The sequence below is a fragment of the Topomyia yanbarensis genome, chromosome 3, assembly GCF_030247195.1.
Source record: "Topomyia yanbarensis strain Yona2022 chromosome 3, ASM3024719v1, whole genome shotgun sequence".
NCBI lineage: Eukaryota > Metazoa > Arthropoda > Insecta > Diptera > Culicidae > Topomyia > Topomyia yanbarensis.
The window spans coordinates 381,936,320-381,956,831 of NC_080672.1; the positions used below are offsets into that span (position 1 = coordinate 381,936,320).

General features: G+C 37.2%; 3 protein-coding genes across 3 annotated transcripts; 1 reads left to right on the plus strand and 2 right to left on the minus strand.

Moving 5' to 3' along the window:
- Positions 1-586: 586 nt before the first annotated feature.
- LOC131689318 (uncharacterized) lies at positions 587-1,570 on the plus strand. Its single transcript, XM_058974320.1, has 2 exons — positions 587-709; positions 1,010-1,570. Exons 1-2 carry the CDS (start codon positions 677-679, stop codon positions 1,457-1,459), a joined length of 483 nt encoding a protein of 160 aa, XP_058830303.1. The 5' UTR covers positions 587-676; the 3' UTR covers positions 1,460-1,570.
- A 4,802-nt stretch (positions 1,571-6,372) lies between these two features.
- Positions 6,373-9,132, minus strand: LOC131688270 (thioester-containing protein 1 allele R1-like). Its single transcript, XM_058972458.1, has 5 exons — positions 8,844-9,132; positions 8,456-8,749; positions 7,132-8,390; positions 6,914-7,067; positions 6,373-6,852 (listed from the first exon to the last, which is right to left on the minus strand). The coding sequence occupies exons 1-5, from the start codon at positions 9,130-9,132 to the stop codon at positions 6,764-6,766; spliced, it is 2,085 nt and encodes a 694-aa protein (XP_058828441.1). The 3' UTR covers positions 6,373-6,763.
- Positions 9,133-9,308: 176 nt separating this feature from the next.
- Positions 9,309-19,794, minus strand: LOC131688272 (thioester-containing protein 1 allele S3-like). Its single transcript, XM_058972459.1, has 7 exons — positions 19,711-19,794; positions 19,324-19,651; positions 18,947-19,248; positions 18,592-18,692; positions 18,271-18,526; positions 18,035-18,205; positions 9,309-9,359 (listed from the first exon to the last, which is right to left on the minus strand). The coding sequence occupies exons 1-7, from the start codon at positions 19,732-19,734 to the stop codon at positions 9,309-9,311; spliced, it is 1,233 nt and encodes a 410-aa protein (XP_058828442.1). The 5' UTR covers positions 19,735-19,794.
- Positions 19,795-20,512: the final 718 nt, after the last annotated feature.

The window sequence follows — 20,512 nt, forward strand, 5'->3', positions numbered from 1 at the left end:
TCAATTTACTAAGTTTTTGTTGCATTCAATCGTATAAAACGATAAAAGAAATTATTTCGGCTGGTGGAAAATTAAAAAATAATAATATCTTCGAATATTCCAGTGCGGGGGACTAATTGGATAATGATAAAAAACCGGATTATGGCGCCGAAAGTTCAATAATCTACAGACAATCACTGCTAAATACTGGATCTGGAATTTCATCGTACTCCAAAGTAAACAGCAGTATCCACGCCTTTTATGGAAAGCTGCTAATTATTCTTCTTCCGGGCTCAGGTGGTGCAAGGTATGCTTACTGCGTCATTTCATTCGACGAAACAAATCCATTACTCACTATAGTTCGACAAGGCTGGTGTAATACCCCATTCGAACACGAGGTTCTATTTTCTAATATGTATTGGGGATAATAATTCCTGACTCATCATGCACAGGACGTCAGGTGGGATACTGGTTGGGCGGGTTGTGAGAAAAACGGCCCCGTATGTGCAATTTTCAGGCGTCTGTTATAATATATAAAGATCAAAGTGATAAGCGATCTAAAAGTCAGTGTTGATTGTGCAGAAGAACGTACAAGTTCTTAGTGAAATTCATACTGTATTCCTACTAGAAATTGTGAAACACAAATAGTTATTAATTATTTGAATATTATCATTTTTTAAAGTCAGTAAGCTGTGTTATGAAAATGACAGGTGTAGCACACATAATCGAGGTAAATATAGTTCTATGTTTAGAATAACGTTGAAATGTTTCCATAAAACTGAATTATACAGTACCCAACAGAATGAAATTTTTAATTGTTAGTATTTTTGTTCAATCTGGGACCGCATTTTGCAAACAGCAATTGTGAATTTTAACCACCATCTATAGTTTCTTATCATCTGTATTTCTTCCTTCTCCATAACTGCCTCAATATTTGGTCTTCCAAATTTTCAAACCATAGCTTCAACCTTATTGCATTAAATAGAACATGGATACAGTAATATAACTCGTCATTTTATGTGCATTGCAGATATTCGCATGTGTGACCCTCTTAACGTCAATCACATGCTTCCCTATGGTCACCCACAATGGAACTCACCTGGTTACCTCAACGGAAGCCAACATCTCAATCATGCCGAATCCAACAGCTATCAAACAGATTCCCACGGATCATTCAATCAATCCGACACTTACACCAAACCCAAATCCTCTTGTGATAGCTCCAACTGGACCAAGTGAAAATCGACCGAAACGAGAAATAATTTTTCGACCGCTATTTGTCTATCGCGAGCAGCAGATCGAGAAGCAACGGATAAATAATGCACGACAGAAGGCGACAGATGAAGCGGCAGCAAGAAACTCTTATTATGCTCGATATCCTCCACAAACTCAGTACTACGATCCCTCGCGAGAAACTCGGTATTCAGATTATTCGCTGCGTAGCACATACAACCCATTAGATGATAGCAATTTTTATTAACGTTATTAAATCAATGATGAATTTACCAAAGGGTATTTGGTCAAGTTATGAAAATGTTTAGCACGAACGAGATATACCGCAAACGGCTGTTTCAGAGTGATGCAACACAAATGGAAACGTTAAACATACAACTAAATGAAACATCAAATGTGATAATCTCTGGTGAGGTCACCAGTTAAGAGTATTTGTTTTTCTATTATTTTTTTTTTATATGTACACATTTTGATGCTAATAAAGTATTAGGTATATTTTCTTAGAAAAAAGAAACATTTTTAAATATCTGGCAGTATCCGAACAGCAGCCTCAAAATACCGTGATATTAGCTTTATAATTAGACCTACTTCCAGATATATTCTTTGTCTAGTGAAATAGTTTCCACTAGTTGTGCAGAACGCTTCGCCCAGGACGGAATCTTAGTGTTAATAGGTGTATAGCACTAGTTCTATTATTGCCAAATACGTTGAAAATCGAATGTTTATTGAAACAGAAGAAAAAAAATTGACAAAGAGATACTAGTACCAAGTTTTTTACATTTCTTGAGGATTGAAGTCTGAAATTTGGAATGTTGTAGGGATGATGATCCTATGTTCATCCCATTTTAGGGGATGCTCACTATACACGTTTTATTTGTTGTTAATAATTAGCTGTACAAATTGCCAACACATATCAACGTTCCCTGGAGAGAAACTGTTTGTGTTTCTGAACAAACCCCCAGTCCGGCGTAATACCCCGAAAGAAAATTTTCGGAAAATCTGTCGAACGCGATGAAGAAAACTAAAATTTTCCAGCCTATTTCGGACAAAGCCATCAATATGGAGCACCAACAGAATACTAAAGTTTTGGGCAATTTTAAATATAAGTCATTCGAAGTCGGGTGTTTGAAGCTGACGAGTATTTTCCGGAAGACTATGAAATCAGTCGACGCTAGGTGTTTGAAGGCGACGCACAGAGGAGTTGCAGAGTCCGAATTCAGGCCAAAATTATTTACTGCTGCATTTGCTGTTATTATGCCTTAATATGAACTATAAATAGACAATAAATGGTTTTTGGAACAATTTGGCATCTATCCACCTACCAGTGCACAGGTCGATTTTCTATATCCTTTTGAATACTTGTAATTTCGAGGCGATCTGTGTTAATACATTTGATTTGCCAGTTGCGTAGACAGATGATCAACTGGAAAGGGAGAATGGATGGGACGCGTGTGCACATATTCATAGAGATTCGTACATGGCATTTCGATATACCTCATATTAGCAAAAGTTGAAATATTTTCAAATCACTTGGAATGTGTGGATTGGAAGAAATCAAATGAGTTTGAATGTTTCTTGAATAGCTGAAATTTTGTTTTATAATACTGTTTTGCCCGATCTCGCCGTATAATGTGTCATTCAAATTTGAAATAAAACGTTTAAAAATATATTTTTGGAGCTGGTACAATACACAACAACACTGCTTTTTCAGTTTGTTTTAAGCTGAGGTTATACAAATGTCTGTGTTCAACTAAATTTGTAATAATATGTCTTATTAATGCAGTCTTCATCACTGAGAAACAATATTGCTGGATGTAATGTAAAATGATTAAATACACCTGAAAATATCACAATTCTGCATTCATGCAAAAATTCTTTATATCAATATTTCACATGCTCCTAGTTATGCAGTATGTTTTTAACTACTTTTTTTAATCTAATTAAATAAAAAATAGAAAAATTCCAAGCTAAATTCCAAGATTCCCAAACCGTCCGAATCTACACCGACGCGTCCAAATTGGAAGAACGACCGGCTGGAGGTGGTTCTGCGGCACAAAAGCTGACCTAACCTTTCGCCCACGCTCCGTTTTCTCAGCAGAAGCTGCGGCCATAAATCTTGCGATTGCAAGCTAACCGAAGGGCATTCCGTCCATCCATCTGATTCCCTGTCAATCATATGCACCCTGGAAACGGGAACGTCCCGTCATCCTCATATTCGGACTATAGGTGGTACTTGTGACCCACTGTCCACGATCTGCTGAGAATCAGCGTAAAAATAGGAAGTGGACTCATTGGCAGTTCGCGGCATGTAGGACGAAATCGTCTCCGACTTGAAGGCGAATGCCATAGCTCGCTTCATTAACCACTGGAGGAAGCAACCCGGTCACCGCCAAAAAGTCAAGGGAGGACAGTACGATTGATTGACCAGGGTCTCTTCAATCTACGCACTGGATAAACTAAGATAATCCCCGCACACAGTGTTACTGGGACTGATTTTTTTTATTTTTGCTGAACGTGATGATTTTGGCACTACTTGCATCTGGTGTACTCAACCTTCACAAACCGATGCATAACGAAGGGCTGATTTTTGGAACAACTTGTTTACTCATTCAGCCCTTCGTTATGCAAATTTGCAACAATATGACAGATTGGCTAAGCGCGGTGATTCATGAAGCGCGGCCGTTCCTTTCGATCAGGAAAGGCCACGTGGAATTTTGGGGAAATGCGTTCAATTTTCCCGTGACGTATTTTTATCCACAAAATACCCCGTATGTATGCAGTACACAGTAGAGTGGCTCGAATATTACATTTTTAGCACAGCACTTTTTGAGTTCCTTTTGTGGTCCCAAATGCCTGTGAAAAGTTAGGGAGCGGTCGGTTGCTTTCCGGGTTTGCGCATTGCGTTCAAAGTTTGTGTGGGATTTTATATAGGGAATTCAATTACGTTAATAAAGATTGCTATTTCATTCAATATGAAAAAACAGCTTTAGAAAACTATAGTTCAAACCTTGGTCAACAACTTTGTCGAAGACGGTAACTAGCCACGAGTTTTAAAAAGATAGTTATAACGATTTTAAAACTTATGGTTCAATCATTTGGATTTGGAAATTCATTATTTCTTCCAACACTTTTAGTACACCACGACACCGATATTTTAAACTTAAATAAATGAGAATACAGTCATCGCAGAGACTTGGTACCTTTGAATGAAATGTTCAGAATGAATTGCTGAATAACATAGACGTAATCAGAAAATGAAAAGAAGAGAGAGTGTGGCCTTTGTACTCCCCAGTTCCATTTTTAGATAGTTTAGTATAACATAAGAAGCACATCGTCAACGCAGGTTTATACCGCCGAATTGAAAATTAATCTTACGTGTTTGAGTGCTACTATTTAAGGGCTCTACTGTATTCTCATTTAAAATGGTACAACGGTTTATAAGTTTTACATATTTTAAAACCTTATTTCTAGGCCGTTCAGAGTCAGAATTTAAAAAAATACATATCCTTAGATTCCCTGAAGCCTTGGAATTGTTTCTATTGACGTTTTCGTTTGAGAATCTAGGAACGAAACCAGGATAGTTACTTCAAACAAGAGTTTTTTGATCAAATTGAGTTAGCATCACGCAAAACAGAGGTGAAATATACTTCAAGTTAGAACCCAACGCGATTTCCAGACCTGAGTTAGTTTTTGCCTCAATAAAAAACAACACATAAATTTGTAGGTGTAAATCCTAAACATTGTAAATGTAAATTTTCACAACAAAGATTGTAGTACGATTTAAATTGGGGCTATCAAAATATTAAGAATGTTCTTTGTCTTATACAAAACAACCTAAACAAGGGAATGGGGAGTACACAAGCCCCCCTCCATCTTCTTTTCATTTTCTGACTACGTCTATGTTATTCTGAAATTCATTCTGAACATTTCATTCAAAGGTACCAATTTTCTGCGATGAATTTATTCTCATTTATTTAAGTTTTTAATGTCGATGTCGGTGGTGCACCGGCAGTGTTGGAAAAAGTAATCAATTTCTGCCTTTGGATTTTACCATAAGTTTTAAAATCGTTATAACTATTTTTTGAAAACTCGTAGCTAGTTACGGTCTACAACAAAGTTGTTAACCAAGGTTTGAAGTATAGTTTTCTAAAGCTGTTTTTTCATATTCAGTGAAATAGCGATCTTTATTAACATAAATGTAAAATATTGATTTCCCCATATAAAATCACATGTAAACTTGGAACGAAATGCGCATACCCTAGAAGCAACCAACTGCTACCAAATTTTGCACAGACATTTGGGACCACAAAAGGAACTCAAAAAGTGCTGTGCCCGCTAGTTTAAATCATTTTGAAGTTTTCCCATGCAACCGTGAGCCTTTCTAGTGCACAGCGCATGTATCTATCATTTCATATGCTGAACTAATATTCCAGCTGAACATGGAAATTACATACATACAGTACATTTTGTGGGTAAAAAAACTTGTCACGGGAAAATTGAATTTTCGTGTTAATTATTAACTGATTTTCAATCTTGAGGCATTTAAGCACCTCTTCAAAGTTGAGGATATCCATATGTATCAAACATTTTCGGATCTGTTGGAGAACAGTGGATATAGAACTACTCAAAATAGCGTTACGCCTAATTTTGAGGCTTGGGGTTGAGAGTGTTGAAATCATGAAGAACACAACACCTATAACTAAATTAGTTATGGAATTTACTTTTCAGCTTCGTGTTTTCGTTTTTTGGAGCTTCAATCCGACGCTAGCTTAGTCTTGTTACTAATTTAGTGTCGGATTCTGATAAGATGAACTCGAAATGCATATTTCATAACTATAGTCATTCAAATAAGCGTTCCGATTAATTTTGAGGCTTGGTGCTTGCTACTAATTTCATGACAATATTAACCGTATCTTAAACTATTTTTAATCAAAACTTTTGAGCGACATAGTGAAATGTCACAATTAACACTTTCAAGACCAATGTTTGGTAACTTGTAACCCAGAATAAAATATATATCCAACACGGTCACACCTTTAATTACAACATTACATGCTCCCATTTATTTTATCAATCATTAAAAATACAAAAGTCTGAACAAATATAAAGTCTGCCTCAAGCAGTAGCATTTCATTATTATAAATATATAAATATCCTTGCACTACTTAACAGAATTATTTCTATCGTCTTACTGCCATTCACTAACAAAGTTTGCCATAAGTGATGCGTCTCCTTTGAATTGGAATTATGGAACGTACTCGAGCTTTATTCGATCTTCTAGTTCCAGTCTTCGTATAAAGGCAATCTAAATAGCAAGTTCATTGTAATATTCTGGGAATGCTTAAATTTCACCGGCCCATCGAATTTTGGATCGAAAGTTGAACAATTCCCTATATTGTATCAGGATGTATGAATATTAAATTAACTGATCTAATTGAACTTTAATATATACGTTCAAAAGTGCATCAAAAAATACACAATGAACAAACTTCACTAAGCTCAGTCTAATTGTATGGTCCTGTCTTTTGGTCACTGTGAGCCCCACATTCGCTCAACATGACAACGTGAGACAATCCTTCTCCTGGCAAATATCGCATATCTGTTGCACCATTCCCTCGTATGACTTGACAGCAACAAGATCTGCAATGAGAGCATTTAAAAAAATGATGAAAACTAAACTGTCCCACTGCGCCCAACATACCTGGGTTAGAATCATCGGACACCACAACGTAAGCCGACCGATGCATCGCAGCTTTGAACCTTCGGTAAGCGATAACCTTGAAGCAACTTTTTTCATATCCTAAACTGTCGTAGTGCACCACAACCGAAGCGGCACCGAAACGCACGTCTGTTTTCTGTTGATGAAAGCATGTTTGTAATCAAATAAGGTCTGCTGAAAAAAATAGTGTCTGAATTTACCCGGATATCACCTTTCAGCGAAAGATCCTGAACACCTTCTTCGTCGGCAATGAACCCGCTGGGGAAAAACACTTCGACCATGACCGCATTGGTAGTCTCATTGAGTTGTTTCGTTGCATACCGGGCGCAAACTTTCAGATGTTGCTCATAGTAGGTACTACTGTTGAGTGCGGACACGTCCAGCTTAAAGCTACTTCTCGATTTCTCAATATCCATAGAGTATTGATAGATGACCTGGAACATACTGTTACCAATCCCCTCAACATGTACTTCCAGAGTACGAATATTTGAGGGCAAAGTTAGCTCCACCTTACGTGGTTTCGTTCGATCCATTTCCATCACGTTAAGCATACGCCTATGGTGTCGCAACATAAGCCGATAATCATTTCTAAATGGACTTTTTTGGTTCGCTAGTTTGGTCAGCGCTTCTATCCCGACAAAAGCTTGTGGCGTTGATGTTGAGTAATTTTGCTGCTTCAACCACCGCATAATGGTAGTTGCTTGTTTTAATTTCCCAAATTCAATAAAGGTTAGAAGTGCGTATCCGGTGGTTTCTATACTTACCGGGGGTCTGTTCCAGTAGTTGCCGTTTATTTCTTTATCGAACTCCGAGCTATGGTACAGTTTGTCGAAAAATGCTTTGGCCATTGGATGACTTCCCAGAGTAAGGGCATATGTGATCAGGGCTATTTCGTAGATATCGGTAGTAGTGTTTAGCTTTTTTGCAAGATAATTCATCATTTTCTGTACCGTCGCTTTGTGCTCAACGATAGCGGCTTCATTTTCGAGAAACACTATTAACACATAGGATGTTAGTGCCAACTTGGATGATAGCAACTCTCCGTGCATGGCCGGGTGTTTTACCACCCCGAACTCGATGGATCGTCCGTTGGGTTTCTGAGCACTCGCTAGCCATCGGAATGCGGCCGCCACCATTCGCTTATCTACATCGATGTACTTATCGGCCTTCATGAACCATTTCGTAACGAATGCTGTTAGTAATGTGCTTCCTATAAGATCTGTTGGACCAGAGTTACTGTAAGAACTGTCTGTGTGCATGAAACTCATCTGTTTCTTGTAGCCACTTTTTAGATAATTTACAGCAGTTTGAACAACGTCGTCCTGAAGAGATCCTGTTTCAGAATGATAATCCAGAATGGCGGTATTGTACGCGAAAATCAGCATATTTTGCTCTCCCGATCCAGCCGGCGAGCGAATCAGTGATTCTATATTAGGAAGAGGAGGTCCTAGTACGTCACCTATTATTGAAAATGATAAGACTTATTAATAGTGTCCAGCACATCATCAAATCTGTCCGGCCTACCATAGAGCATGAACTTGATATTGGCTGACCCATCCTCTATGTTGTGTGGTATGTCAATGTCGATCTCATAGTCAAGCGTTCTGCGACGTGGTAGTTCGATGAATCTCGTTTCGGTCTTCTTGATCAAGCGACTCTCCGGAACCACTCGCAGTGCGTATTCCGCCTCATCCGATGTGACGATGTTATTCGCCTGCATTTTCAACGCAATCTCACCCAACGATTTTGCTTTGATCGTGAACATAACAGTCTTTTTACCAGACATCGGTACTGCAACCACTTTGGTTTTCTGCATATCTAGAATTGACCAATATAAAATTTTTCGCGTTCAATGAAAATACAAGTAGTGGCGCATTCAACGTTTTCACTCGATTGAGGCTGTCGCACTTACCGTTAACTGAACCTTTTTCTATAATCTCAAACTCATTATTCTTGCTGGCCAGCGTCACATCAGTTACCAAAGTATCACCCATAAAGTTGTAGACCATCACATGTATTGGTATCTCATCGTTACGTTTGATAGAATACGGTAAATCAGCCATCACGTAGAAAGGTTTCCGTACTTTGGCAGTCTGAGGTTGGCTCATGAATCCCAAACCCTTCGTGGGACTAAGAGCGAAACCCGATACCAGCCACGAAGTAATTAAATCCGGTAATTTATCCATAGAACTCAATGACATCTTGTCGCCTTGCATGGTGAAATTTTTCCACATACACGACTCATGGAAGGTGGTTCTATTGTATAACGTTGGATCAATAACTGGGGTCTGTAGTTCTGGCGATCTTTGGGGTATCTCGTCTGCCATATCTTGTAAAAATAGTAATAAAGCATTTGTAAGCAATACTTGATTAATTTCTACTTACTAACTTTCACATCCGCTGATGTACTGATGAAGAAATCCATACCCTAGCAAAAGAAAATTTAATGTAAAATTGTTTTAACAAAAAATTTATGGAGTAAAACATATTAATTATGTAAATGGTTCACATTCGTTTTCGAGCGAGTGATTTTTTTCTTTGCTGCATTCCCATCGTAAAATTGAGTGATTGCATCGCTACTAATAGAACCAGTTGGCTTCGATCGTTAAAAAGATGAATACTTTGTATTGAAATTCTTTGTGCGTTATTCTAATGTTTGGTCTCAGTGTCCTTATAGTGAAACTTATTCTGGATCCACCACGTGCTGATCGCCTAAAATGGCGGAAGGCGTGGGACTCCCCTATCAAACGAGCCACCAACAGACATGAACGTGGATGGCAATCCATCCCCAGGTAATGTTTCTCTTCCTGATAGAGATAGCCCCATAAATCATCGAATAAAGCAGTACTCGCACCAGTCAACTGGGCTTTGGGTGATCTGCTTTCGGAGCCGACCCAATCGAAATCGGGCAAATTAATGAATATTTTAGATATCTAACGAGATTTTACTAAGCCTATTCGGCTGTGACCCAGATAACAAAGGTGCGGGCAGTTAAAGTGAGAGGTAACGTGAATAACCTCGAGCAGGCAAACTAGATTGTTTGATGCAAGCTTTTAACGTAGCATTTTAGGATATACGTACCTGCGAATGCAGTGGAAATAGATGGGCTGGTCGCCGACCCAGATCTGATAAGCGAAGACTTATTTAAGTATAGGGTTGCTGGCTGTTCGGTCATTTATGGAAGCTGTCCTTCAATGTCGGCTTCTTTCTTCGAGTAGCCTAGATACGCCGTGTAGAGTCGGTAGTGGTTGTTCAAACCGGCTAATAATTACGTTATGAACCACCTGCTCCTGTGGTACAAACCCACCAAACTGAGAACCCCCGTGCTGTTTTAAAGTTGTTTAGGTAGTTTAAAATATTCTCAATGACGAACGGAGGCTGGGAACGTTCGCTCTACACACCCAAATATTTTCGCCGATGGTGCCGGTTTGTTAGCTGGGGGTTGTCCCATGTCGTAGGAGACGACTGAAAACAGAAGTCATGCATTCTAGTAAATGAATCTACTAATGCGAGCCTCATATCGGAGCTCACAACTCACGATATCTGTGCTGTCACAGTTACTCTGACTGTCGGTAACATAGACAATCTGCCGCCTAACGAGCCATAACTTTCTGGTGATTTCAATAGCATTTTATCACACTGTAGCAGAAGCGGGCTTCTGCTTATTATGGGCAGTAATGAAAATGCTCATCACATCATTTGGGGCAGTTCAGACATCAGTCTGAGAGGTTCTGAACTGATGGAGTACATACGTAGTACAATCTACTTATTCTAAATGTAGCAAACTACACAGCGGCACATATTTTACTTGTTCTTGAATGTAAATTCAAGTGAATTGTGACGCTCCTTTTATGTTACATCTTGCGAGATGTAAATATTTTTAAGTGTGCACGATCACTATGCTTCACGTCGTTTACAACGTTGAAAAGGGCTTCTCGCTGATATAATATTACTTGGGCGTATTCCTAGATATTGAGGGTGATTTTGACAATGTGTCAAGTGTCCAGTCTATACTGGAAGCGACGTGCGGTCATGGAGCATCTGCACCTTTCTCGGGTTGGATAAACACAATGCTTAGTAACCGCATTCTTTGCTCAAGACTTTTTGAGAGATCTGGGGTCTCAACCCCAAATACATTTATTTTATACGACAATTGTACATCCAATACTATCATACGAATGCCTTGTTTGGTAACAAAAGGAAGATGCGATGACGGTGCAGTTAAAGCTGAACCATCTGCGATATATAGTGCATTTACCACAATTCCGACTTCTGTCCTTGGGGCCCTTCTAAATATCAAACCATTACACATACACCTTAAATAACCTGCAAACAGACTGAAGGTTGCTAGTCATTGGAACAGTAACCATGTTGATCTTGCTACCAGTCATACCCGACTGCGGTCACAAATGGTTACATGGGGTGAAATTCTGGCTCCCAGCAATATTATACTCATATGTAGTTTTCCTTACAGGACATTCCTTGTGAAGATTCTCTCGAAAGAGGAATTGTTGTGTGGCGTAACAATCTCACTCGCTAGATAAATACTCTAGTATATTCCAAGCAGAAATATTCGCGATTGTGTGCAGGGTGCAATCGGCCCTTCAACAGAGCTTGTCCGGCAAAGTTATTAACTTCTGCTGCGATAGTGAAGCTGCAAACAAGTCCCTTAGCTCAGACAAATCACGATCCATGTTAGTGATCGCGTGTCGAACCCAAATCGAAGAACTAACCATTGTTAACCCTATCTACCTTGCTCGGGCATTCTGGTATTACTGAAAATGAATGGAATGACGAATTGGCCAGGGTCCTGGGCTTCGTCATAGCACCGCAATTATTGGAGAAATCTACAAATGTGTCGCCAAACCAAGGTGTTTCTAGAACAACCGTGCCCAGTGATTTCGAAAAATCTCCATTTTTCGAAACTCTACTGCGGCATTCTGACCAGGGCTTTAACAGCATCTCATTACGAACCTTGGAAATTATTTCACGATAAACGGTGGTGAAAGTGCAGCTCAGTTTCTTATTCGAAATCCGGTGAAACAGAAACTGTTCAGTGCGCTGAGTCTTTTTCATGTGATCTTTGTGATTCCGACTACGGAACCTCATATTATCTGTTATGCAACTGCTAGGGCAGTAGCGCAATTGCGATTTCGAGTTTTCGGCCATCCCTACATAGACGACACCGTGTTTCGATGACTGAAACTCAGAGACATACTAAAGTTTCTTATTCAATGTGGAAAAGAGCTTTAGGCTTACTCGCCGGCGATTTAAGCTACTTGTGAGTTTAAGTTAAGTACCTGTTGTTTGTTTTTTTGCTGTTATTTTCCCCATCCTTCCAATTCGACTCCCTCCCTCCTCCTTCTCCTTTCCCTCCCCACAAGAAATGATGAAGACACGTCAAGGTACAAATCCATGACTACATACGGAGAACGTGTTATTTGCGCCAATATATTATGATTCCTAATTCTGATTCCATGTCACTGTTAAGTGGATACAATCAGTAGTATCCTTGCAAAAATTTCATGCGCTGAATAAAAAATTAAATCCTTTCGACAACAAATATTTATTTTTTGTTTCAATTTAACATAAAGTTCGATGGCGGTCTTCTACTCTCATGGTTTCAAAAAATCGATTTTTTTCGGTCCATTCTTGACGGTTTATGTATATGTGAGTATCTGTGAATGGTTTCTTGTTTTTTTAGGACGAGATTATCGTACTAAGAAAGAATACGTCGTACATGTTGAGAAGCGTATGGGAACGAGATTACGAAAACTGAAGAAAGAAAACAAAGGTATCGGTGGGAAAGGAAAGGGAAAGTTGACGGACAAATCAATTGGCCAGCTAACACAATTTTGTGCGCTGGCGATTCGGAGAAACACAAATTCTGTAGAACATATGCGAAATGCAATCTGGGCGTCCCTCGAACCCTGCTCGTCATCGAACGAAAAGCCTCAACACTCAAAATGTTCGCCTTGGTAAGGACTGTTGGTGCTAGTGGCGTTAGGTTGAAGTAAAAGGAACTTTCGAACCTGTCAGGATCTACGAAAGTCTATCATCTAATGGTTTATTAGAAAGATGCTTAGGAGCTCACACCCAAACCATCAATGAGTCTCTGAATAGTGGAATCTGTCCCTTAACGCCTTATTGGTCAATGTTGTGACTTATTTGGCAATCAGTATCTTCAACCAAGTATTTTCATCGATCTTACAAGCTATGGAGGTTATGGGAATTACCTTGGGGACTGAAGCTGAAAGACTCGACAGTGAACGTATAACTCGTTCTGAACGCAAAGTGGGTGTCGCGGCAAAACAGGCCTGAATTCAACAGAGATGGCAAAATATGCTAAGTCAAGAACATTTTCGTGATGAGGAAGGTGAGCTCTGCGGATCTGGTGGAGTAGATTATCTAGTTACTACTATTGAGTTATACACCGTACTTTATCTTTAAATGCGTTTTCTCGAAAGTAGTGTTTTTTTAAGCGGTCAAGTAAGACTTTTCATAGAAGTACTGGTCCGATTACAATAATTTTTTCTCCAATTTGGTTTGGTCGAAAGGGATTCGCAAAATGTCAATTTGTTCCATTTTTATGGCCCCTAATAGACCAAACAAAATGGTAAACATTGGAAACTTTCACAAATCGTTACATAACTTTTACAAATTATATAATAAAAGAAATCCCTCTCGTCTAAATATAGCCAACGTGACTATGATTATAAAAAATATGAGTTTTCTGATTACAGATTACCCAATTTGCCACAACTTTACTTAAGCGGGACCCATACAGTTTCAACATCAATGTTATCAATGAAGTTTCAAGGTCGCGAGAGATTTTTCTTTTCTTCTTCAAAAGTAAAATTGAAAAGTCAAAACATGTATATTCAAAATAAAAAAAAAAGTTTCTAAATCCATTGAGTAGATGCTTTACAGTTTATTCCCAAAAAAGTGCTCAATTTTAGGCCTCGCGAGTAGAAGACCCCCTTAACGTACATGTTTGGGTCGGAAAATGTATGTTAAATCGAGGTATACCTGTATATAGTTTTCATAGTTTTTTAACCGTGCACGGAGTTGTGAAAACATAGTTTTCATAAAATGGGCTTTAAGGTTTTTAGAAGGAAAATATGAAGGAACTCACAGACATGAGATGTTAATCGGCTATACACTGAAACTTTGAAAAAAATATTCTCAGATAAAAATTATAACGATTGAAGCAATGAAAAAGATCCCTTTGAGATCCTGCCAACCATACGACTCCGTTACAAAAAGCAAACTTGATTGAATTTTCCCAGTTTTAGTATACAATCTTGAATAAACCCTGAACCGATTCTTGTATACGGGTCATTCCACGTCACATTTACAACCAAAATTTTGATTCCTTCCAAAAAAATTTCTTGCATTCTTTAGCTAGAAATATTTTACACGTATTTTTTGTTTTTGCTGAATATATTTTTTCACGTTATTAGTTTTTGAACTTTTGAAGTTTAATAAATTGAACATTTTTCAATCACTGATAACTCGGAAACGATTCGATATATGGAAAAAATATTATATAAAAAAAGTTGCATTTTCAAATGAGCTTACCAAAAAAAATTTACAAAAAAATATTTTTTGTTATATAACTTATGAAATTTGCAATTATTTGAAACAAATTGAATTTTTTTAAAGTTGGTCCAAATTTTTTTTACATATTTTTTCTTAAAATATTAGGAATCATGTTAACAAGATTATATAAAAATTTGGGAGTGGATATCAAAATACTTTGCGAGATATTACAATTATAAACTTAAAACAAGGCAATTTTACACTAAACACCCAGAGATAAACCTGTTGTAATTGAAATATCTCGTAAAATACTTCAAGTTCCATTCTGAAATTTTCAAATAATCTTCCTTGTATACTTATGCTATCAAAAAAATTGTTTTCAGGGCGGCTTAACAAAAATTTTTTTTTTGCTTCTAACACTTGGATACCACCAAAAAAAGCCTTGAATTTGTAGAATGGGAGTCATTCCACGTCAGATTTACAACTACAATTTTAGTACCCTCCAAGTTTTTTGCATCCTTTAGCTAAAAATTATTGATACGAATTTTAGGCTTTGGCTGAATTTGATATATTTTTCAAGTTATAAGTTTTAGAACTTTATAAAATGTTTAATTAAATTTCATAAATTTAATTAAATTGAACTTTTTTCAATCCTTGATAACTTAGAAACTATTAGATTAGTGGAAAAAAACATTAAATACTAAAAATTGCGTTTTCGCATAATCTTACCGGATTTTTTTTTAAATATTAGTTTTTTATGTAATTTATGTATTCTACAAATGTTAGAAGCAAAAAAATTTTTAGGGCCACGCCAAAGAAAATCATTTTTTTAGCCTTTTCAAATATTTTATATCTATATCGAGAAGATTGTGTGAAAAATTCATAATGGAACTCGAAGTATTTTACGAGATATTTCAATTATAACAGGCCTATCACTGGGCGTTTAGTGTAAAATTATCTTGTTTTAACCCATTCATGCCCATGTTGCTTGTGGACAACAACGTTTTTAAACAGCTATAACTTTTGATTGACGTAAGATTTGCTCACAAAAACAAGTAAGATTAATAAATATGAATATTGTCCTTCATTTGAGTATTAACACTTATAGGGATCAGCTCTAGAACTGGAGTTGTTGTAATTAGTCTGACTGGATTCCGATGGAGCAGTGCTGCCAGGGACAGTTTACCTTGACGACGAAAAATGAATTTGTCATATATCTTCATTATGTTGCAATATTCTTGAAAACTGATAAAACTTATCAATTTAGACAGTTTTTGGCAACGTTTTCCACGCATTTGGAATTGTATTGAGCATTGGAAGGTAAAAAATGAGCAGCTTCTAACACTGCGAGGGAAGCGCCTATCTTTATGAAAAAAGGCTTTTCGTGTTTCTTGACCCCACCGTTGTCAAGGAAAAATAGTTGTGAAACCCTACATACACTAGAAAAAAGTTGGGCATGAAAGGGTTAAGTTTACAATTGCAGTATCTTGCAAAGTATTTTGATATCCACTCCCAAATTTTTATACAATCTTTTTAACATGATTTTTAATATTTTAAGTAAAAAATATGTAAAAAAAAATATTGGTCCAACTTTAAAAAAAATCAATTTGTTTCAAATAATTGGAAATTTTATAAGTTATTTAACAAAAACTAATTCTTCGTAAATTTTTTTTCGGTAAGCTCATTTTAAAACGTTTCCGAGTTATCAATGATTGAAAAATAAATTGAACAAACTTCAAAAGTTCAAAAACTAATAACTTAAAAAAATATCATATTCAGCAAAAACAAAAAAAAAGTGTCAATTACTTCTAGCTAAAGAATGCAAGAAATTTTTTTGGAAGTAATAAAAATTTTGGTTGTAAATCTGACGTGGAATAACCCATACACAACTGTTTTCTTAGTTTTCTCCTTTTGTATTGTATTCCTAGTTTTAAGATAGCTGTAAAAATCTTCTTAGATCTATCATTAAAAATTATTTCAAAATTGTTATTTCCCAGTTTTAAGGTATTTAAAATGTAAAAAATAAATCGGTGCCGCCAAGCTAACGCAAATGTGCCTATCAAATAATCGAACTGATAAAAGCCCGGAATATATCAATAGGATTACAATGGAACCCATGAAAATGGAACATAAAAATATGCTTGAAATGATGATTATTACAAGCGTTAGTATGAACTTTCTGTTTGTCTTAGAAATTATGTGTGGCATGTTTTGTAAAAAAAAAGACAGTGGGTACAGTTGATCCCGCTTTTGTTCTTTTCTCTTTACTTTTCCATAATATAAAAATTTTAATTGCAAAGTTCATCATTTTGCAGACAATTCGAATGGTAAGAGCTATGAATAATGTGTAAATTCGAATACTATATCCTGTCAGTAATATGAACAGATTTGAAAATCATGCCAAAACGAGGTTTTTGTAGAAACGTGTCGTAATTTGATCCCCTGCCTATTAGGACTAAAGAAACAAAACATACTATGACTAATAGACACGGAAGTTCAGCTAATTACCAATCCTGATAAAGTAATTAATAGGACTACCTTTTTGGATGCACGACAAATTTTAACCACAGAAAGTCAAGACAAGTATTTGCGGTAAATCAGTGCTGTTTTACTGGCTTTTCCAACCTTCAATAACTTATACCATAATTTGTTCATTTTTTTTATCAAATAATAGTGCCATGTACTTTATGAAAATCATGGTTTCTATTTTTATACATTTCAAAAGTGTTTGAGAGAGCTAATGATACGCGCAGAATTTTATTTATGCATGGATAGCATACTTTTCTATCTGCCTCACGTTTTTTATGCTGTAAGTTTTATACATTGGACATATTTGGTCTATCTACTCATTGAATGCTTACTAGAAGTATATGCTAGAAAATGCATAAAAATTACAGCAGAATAAAAGAGACGGGAATAGAAAGTACGCTAACTATGCATTTTTTCACAGTGTAGGGATCAAGAATACCCTGCAGTGTTACAGGAATCAAAGATACCTGTTGTATAGGTGAACAAAATTTAATTTTTTGTATGTGTTGTGACTTTTTATTCGAAAAGCGTGTTTTTCTAGACAAAAGCCCTTAGAAAGTAATCGTACTAGAAAATATTCATATATAATTAGTTCGACAATCTCTTAAAACCGTTCAAAAAATTTACACAAAGATCTTCGAGATGGTTTTTAACACGCATTTTCTAAAATATTATATAACTTTTGAAACTAAATCTGATACCTACATTAGATTTGGGTTTTAAACACCACAAGCGACCAAATATTTCATTTTCTACTTATATGTGAACTGTTTGTGTATAGATTATGAGACATGCCAAGGGAATCAAATATCCCCAAGGATCAAGTGTCCTCACTCTCCACTACTCTTTTTTCTTTCGCCATTCCGAACAAAGTCAGGAACCGGCGAGCATACTAAAATGCAATCCGATCCATGTAGAAGTGAGTATAATAACCCGAGAATTCTTCTTCTGGACTTGTGATCCAGATTGGAACTGTGTGATTGCCAGTAACTTTTTTTTTGCAAAATTATCCACCCTAGTATTGCAACCTACCTCCATAAGCTCGAGAAAGTTGTGCCTGTTGAACTCACTCCCTTCAGCTCCCATAAGCAATGCATTCTGATCGATGGCTCCTAAGGCGACGTAAGAGTCATTAGTAGCTTCGACATTAGCATTGATTTCCTGACCAGGACGATAGTCTCGTTTATCGAGTTGAAGTTTGAACTGTATAAAGGAAGTGGTACGAGATGATCGATTCCAAAAAAACTAGCTATGACTAAAATACTTACGTCATTGTTGAAAGCCTCAAAGTTCAGGTCAATTTCATCGAAGATCAGTGAATTGTTTCGTATGTAGTAGACTAATACCGTGGCTTTGGGTGCCATCTGGGGTGTTAACTCCAATCGAAACTCAGAGTTTTGCTTATCTTGTACGGGTACAGTACCGGATGTAATCATAGTTTTACGTGACCCAACCACGTAAGAAAATTGATCCATATTTTCCGAACAGTGCACGTCAAAGTTCACCTCGCAGTTGGGACGAATTCTAATGAGAGATATAGTGCATTTGTCAGTGACAGTAAAAAAGTTACAAAACTTCCGGTTACATACTTAGAACCAGACTGCATTGTGACATGGATGGACTGTTTGGGCTTTGAATCAACGCTATCGCTACTTCCAATGATCCCATAGTCAACTGAGTCATATTTTACCTATTAAAATAGTGGTAGATAGTTTGTTGAAAATATTGAAAGTAAATTAAAAAAATAAGTAGATTTAAGTCAAGGTTTCCGGTAGCCGGTTTCTGTCAGATCATTTGAATCAATTGACAAGTGAACTAGCTTCGTCATCCATTCGTCTGAAACCCGCTGAAATTAGCAGTTCGTGCCACTATATCTACAATTGATTGACCATCTGTTGACTATTCTTCCAGTTTCAAGCATGTTATTTATCTACAAATTCATACCTTAATCTCTATGCGCGACGCGTTCAAAGGTGGGCGTAGGATAAGAGACGCTATTCCATATTTATCGAACCTTTCATCAAAGCGCTCAACAAAATTAGATTCATCCAAAAGATTGCTGCCTTCGTAGCGCACTGTTACCTCAGCAAACTCAGCATTCTTTACAACTTTTCCATAGTGATCTTTAAGAGAAATTTCTACCGGGAAAGGCACACACGGCGTGAACCGTGGCATAACCTTCATCAGTGAAATTTTGTATGGAAACTTGAACACTGGAATCGTCTGCTCGTGGTTCACCGTCTGGTCTGTAAATAGGTGATTCTCCTATGTTATAGCTGCGCATTTTCGCAAATAGATATGTATTATATAAAAGTACTCACTAGTAGTCATCACTGTTAATTGAACTTTTATCAAAACATTTTTAAAACCATGCATTTTGTCATCCGGTTTTAGCTCTTCTCTGAGATGAAACTCCATGGTGGCTAACCCCGATGAATTAACTGTTTTCGATTGATCTGGTCGGCGACTCCATTTGTCCAAGTATAAATCTACTCGAGTCATGCCAGCAACATGCATCCCAAATGGGTCCACTGCTTCAACAGCTACTCGAATTAATCGTTTCGGAATTAGCAAAATCGTTGGAGCGTAAACTCTTATGAAAACCTTCGGCAAGACGTATTCCTGTACTTTTATCTTCATTTCTTCAACCTGGAAAAATGGGGAAAAATATATAACAGGGCAAAATTAATACTAAATGGTTGACTTACACTATCCGCAGTGATAACAGTCATGGTCCAGTTCCCCAAGACGGGTGCTGCAGGTAGTTGAACAGAAGATTCAAAAACTCCATTATTTAGCTGGGCATAGGGCCACTGTCTAATGGTATTACCAGTAGCATCTTTAAGCTTGACTCGTACAGTTTGCATGCTAGTGACAGGCTTTGTATCTACGTCCATCACCATGGTTCGAAAGCGTAATATATCACCTGGTTTATACACCGGTTTATCAGTTTGCATCAGAACGTATGTCGTCTTGGGATCATACACTAAATCTACGGTGTCTTCGAAATCGAAATCGCTCTCCATGCTCTTCATCGAGAGTTTGTACGAACCCCAAGGAACATCCCCCACCTACAGAAAGAAATCTATGGATTTTACTCGAACTAGTTGCAGTTGTGGAATTCCTGCCAGTTTGTTAACATGGAACAAAAATCGCCGCACAATTTGTACATAACTGAAATAAACTTAATTGATTGAGTAGAGTCAACAGAAAATACCTGTAACGTGGTTGTGTTTTCCGTATTACTGTTCATCATTATCTCAAAGTTCTCTTTCATCACTGTTTGATCGCCACTGGATCCCTCCAATGAAACGTCCAATCGGACGGTATGCGGTAGCGAGTTACTGAAAACTATCGCAAACGGTTGGTTTACCCTTATAATTTTAGGTCCAATTATTGATAAGCTAAAAGGCGAAACATAAATTTGATTAGGTAATTACCATATCTAACAAAGGAAACCATCACCACACTGACACCTCCCACTGGCCACTAGGATACTTGAACTGTGTT

Coding starts and splice junctions, on each gene's coding strand:
- LOC131689318 (XM_058974320.1), top strand. CDS start 677: ATGAAAATGACAGGTGTAGCACACATAATCGAG. Junction 710..1,009: donor GTGTAGCACACATAATCGAG/GTAAATATAGTT, acceptor TGTGCATTGCAG/ATATTCGCATGTGTGACCCT.
- LOC131688272 (XM_058972459.1), bottom strand. CDS start 19,734: ATGACTGTTATCACTGCGGATAGT. Junction 19,652..19,710: donor CTGTTATCACTGCGGATAGT/GTAAGTCAACCA, acceptor CCATTTTTCCAG/GTTGAAGAAATGAAGATAAA. Junction 18,693..18,946: donor CGTCGCGCATAGAGATTAAG/GTATGAATTTGT, acceptor CTATTTTAATAG/GTAAAATATGACTCAGTTGA.
- LOC131688270 (XM_058972458.1), bottom strand. CDS start 9,132: ATGTCATTGAGTTCTATGGATAAATTACCGGATTTAATTACTTCGTGG. Junction 7,068..7,131: donor CGCTGAAAGGTGATATCCGG/GTAAATTCAGAC, acceptor TTTCATCAACAG/AAAACAGACGTGCGTTTCGG. Junction 6,853..6,913: donor GTCCGATGATTCTAACCCAG/GTATGTTGGGCG, acceptor CTCTCATTGCAG/ATCTTGTTGCTGTCAAGTCA.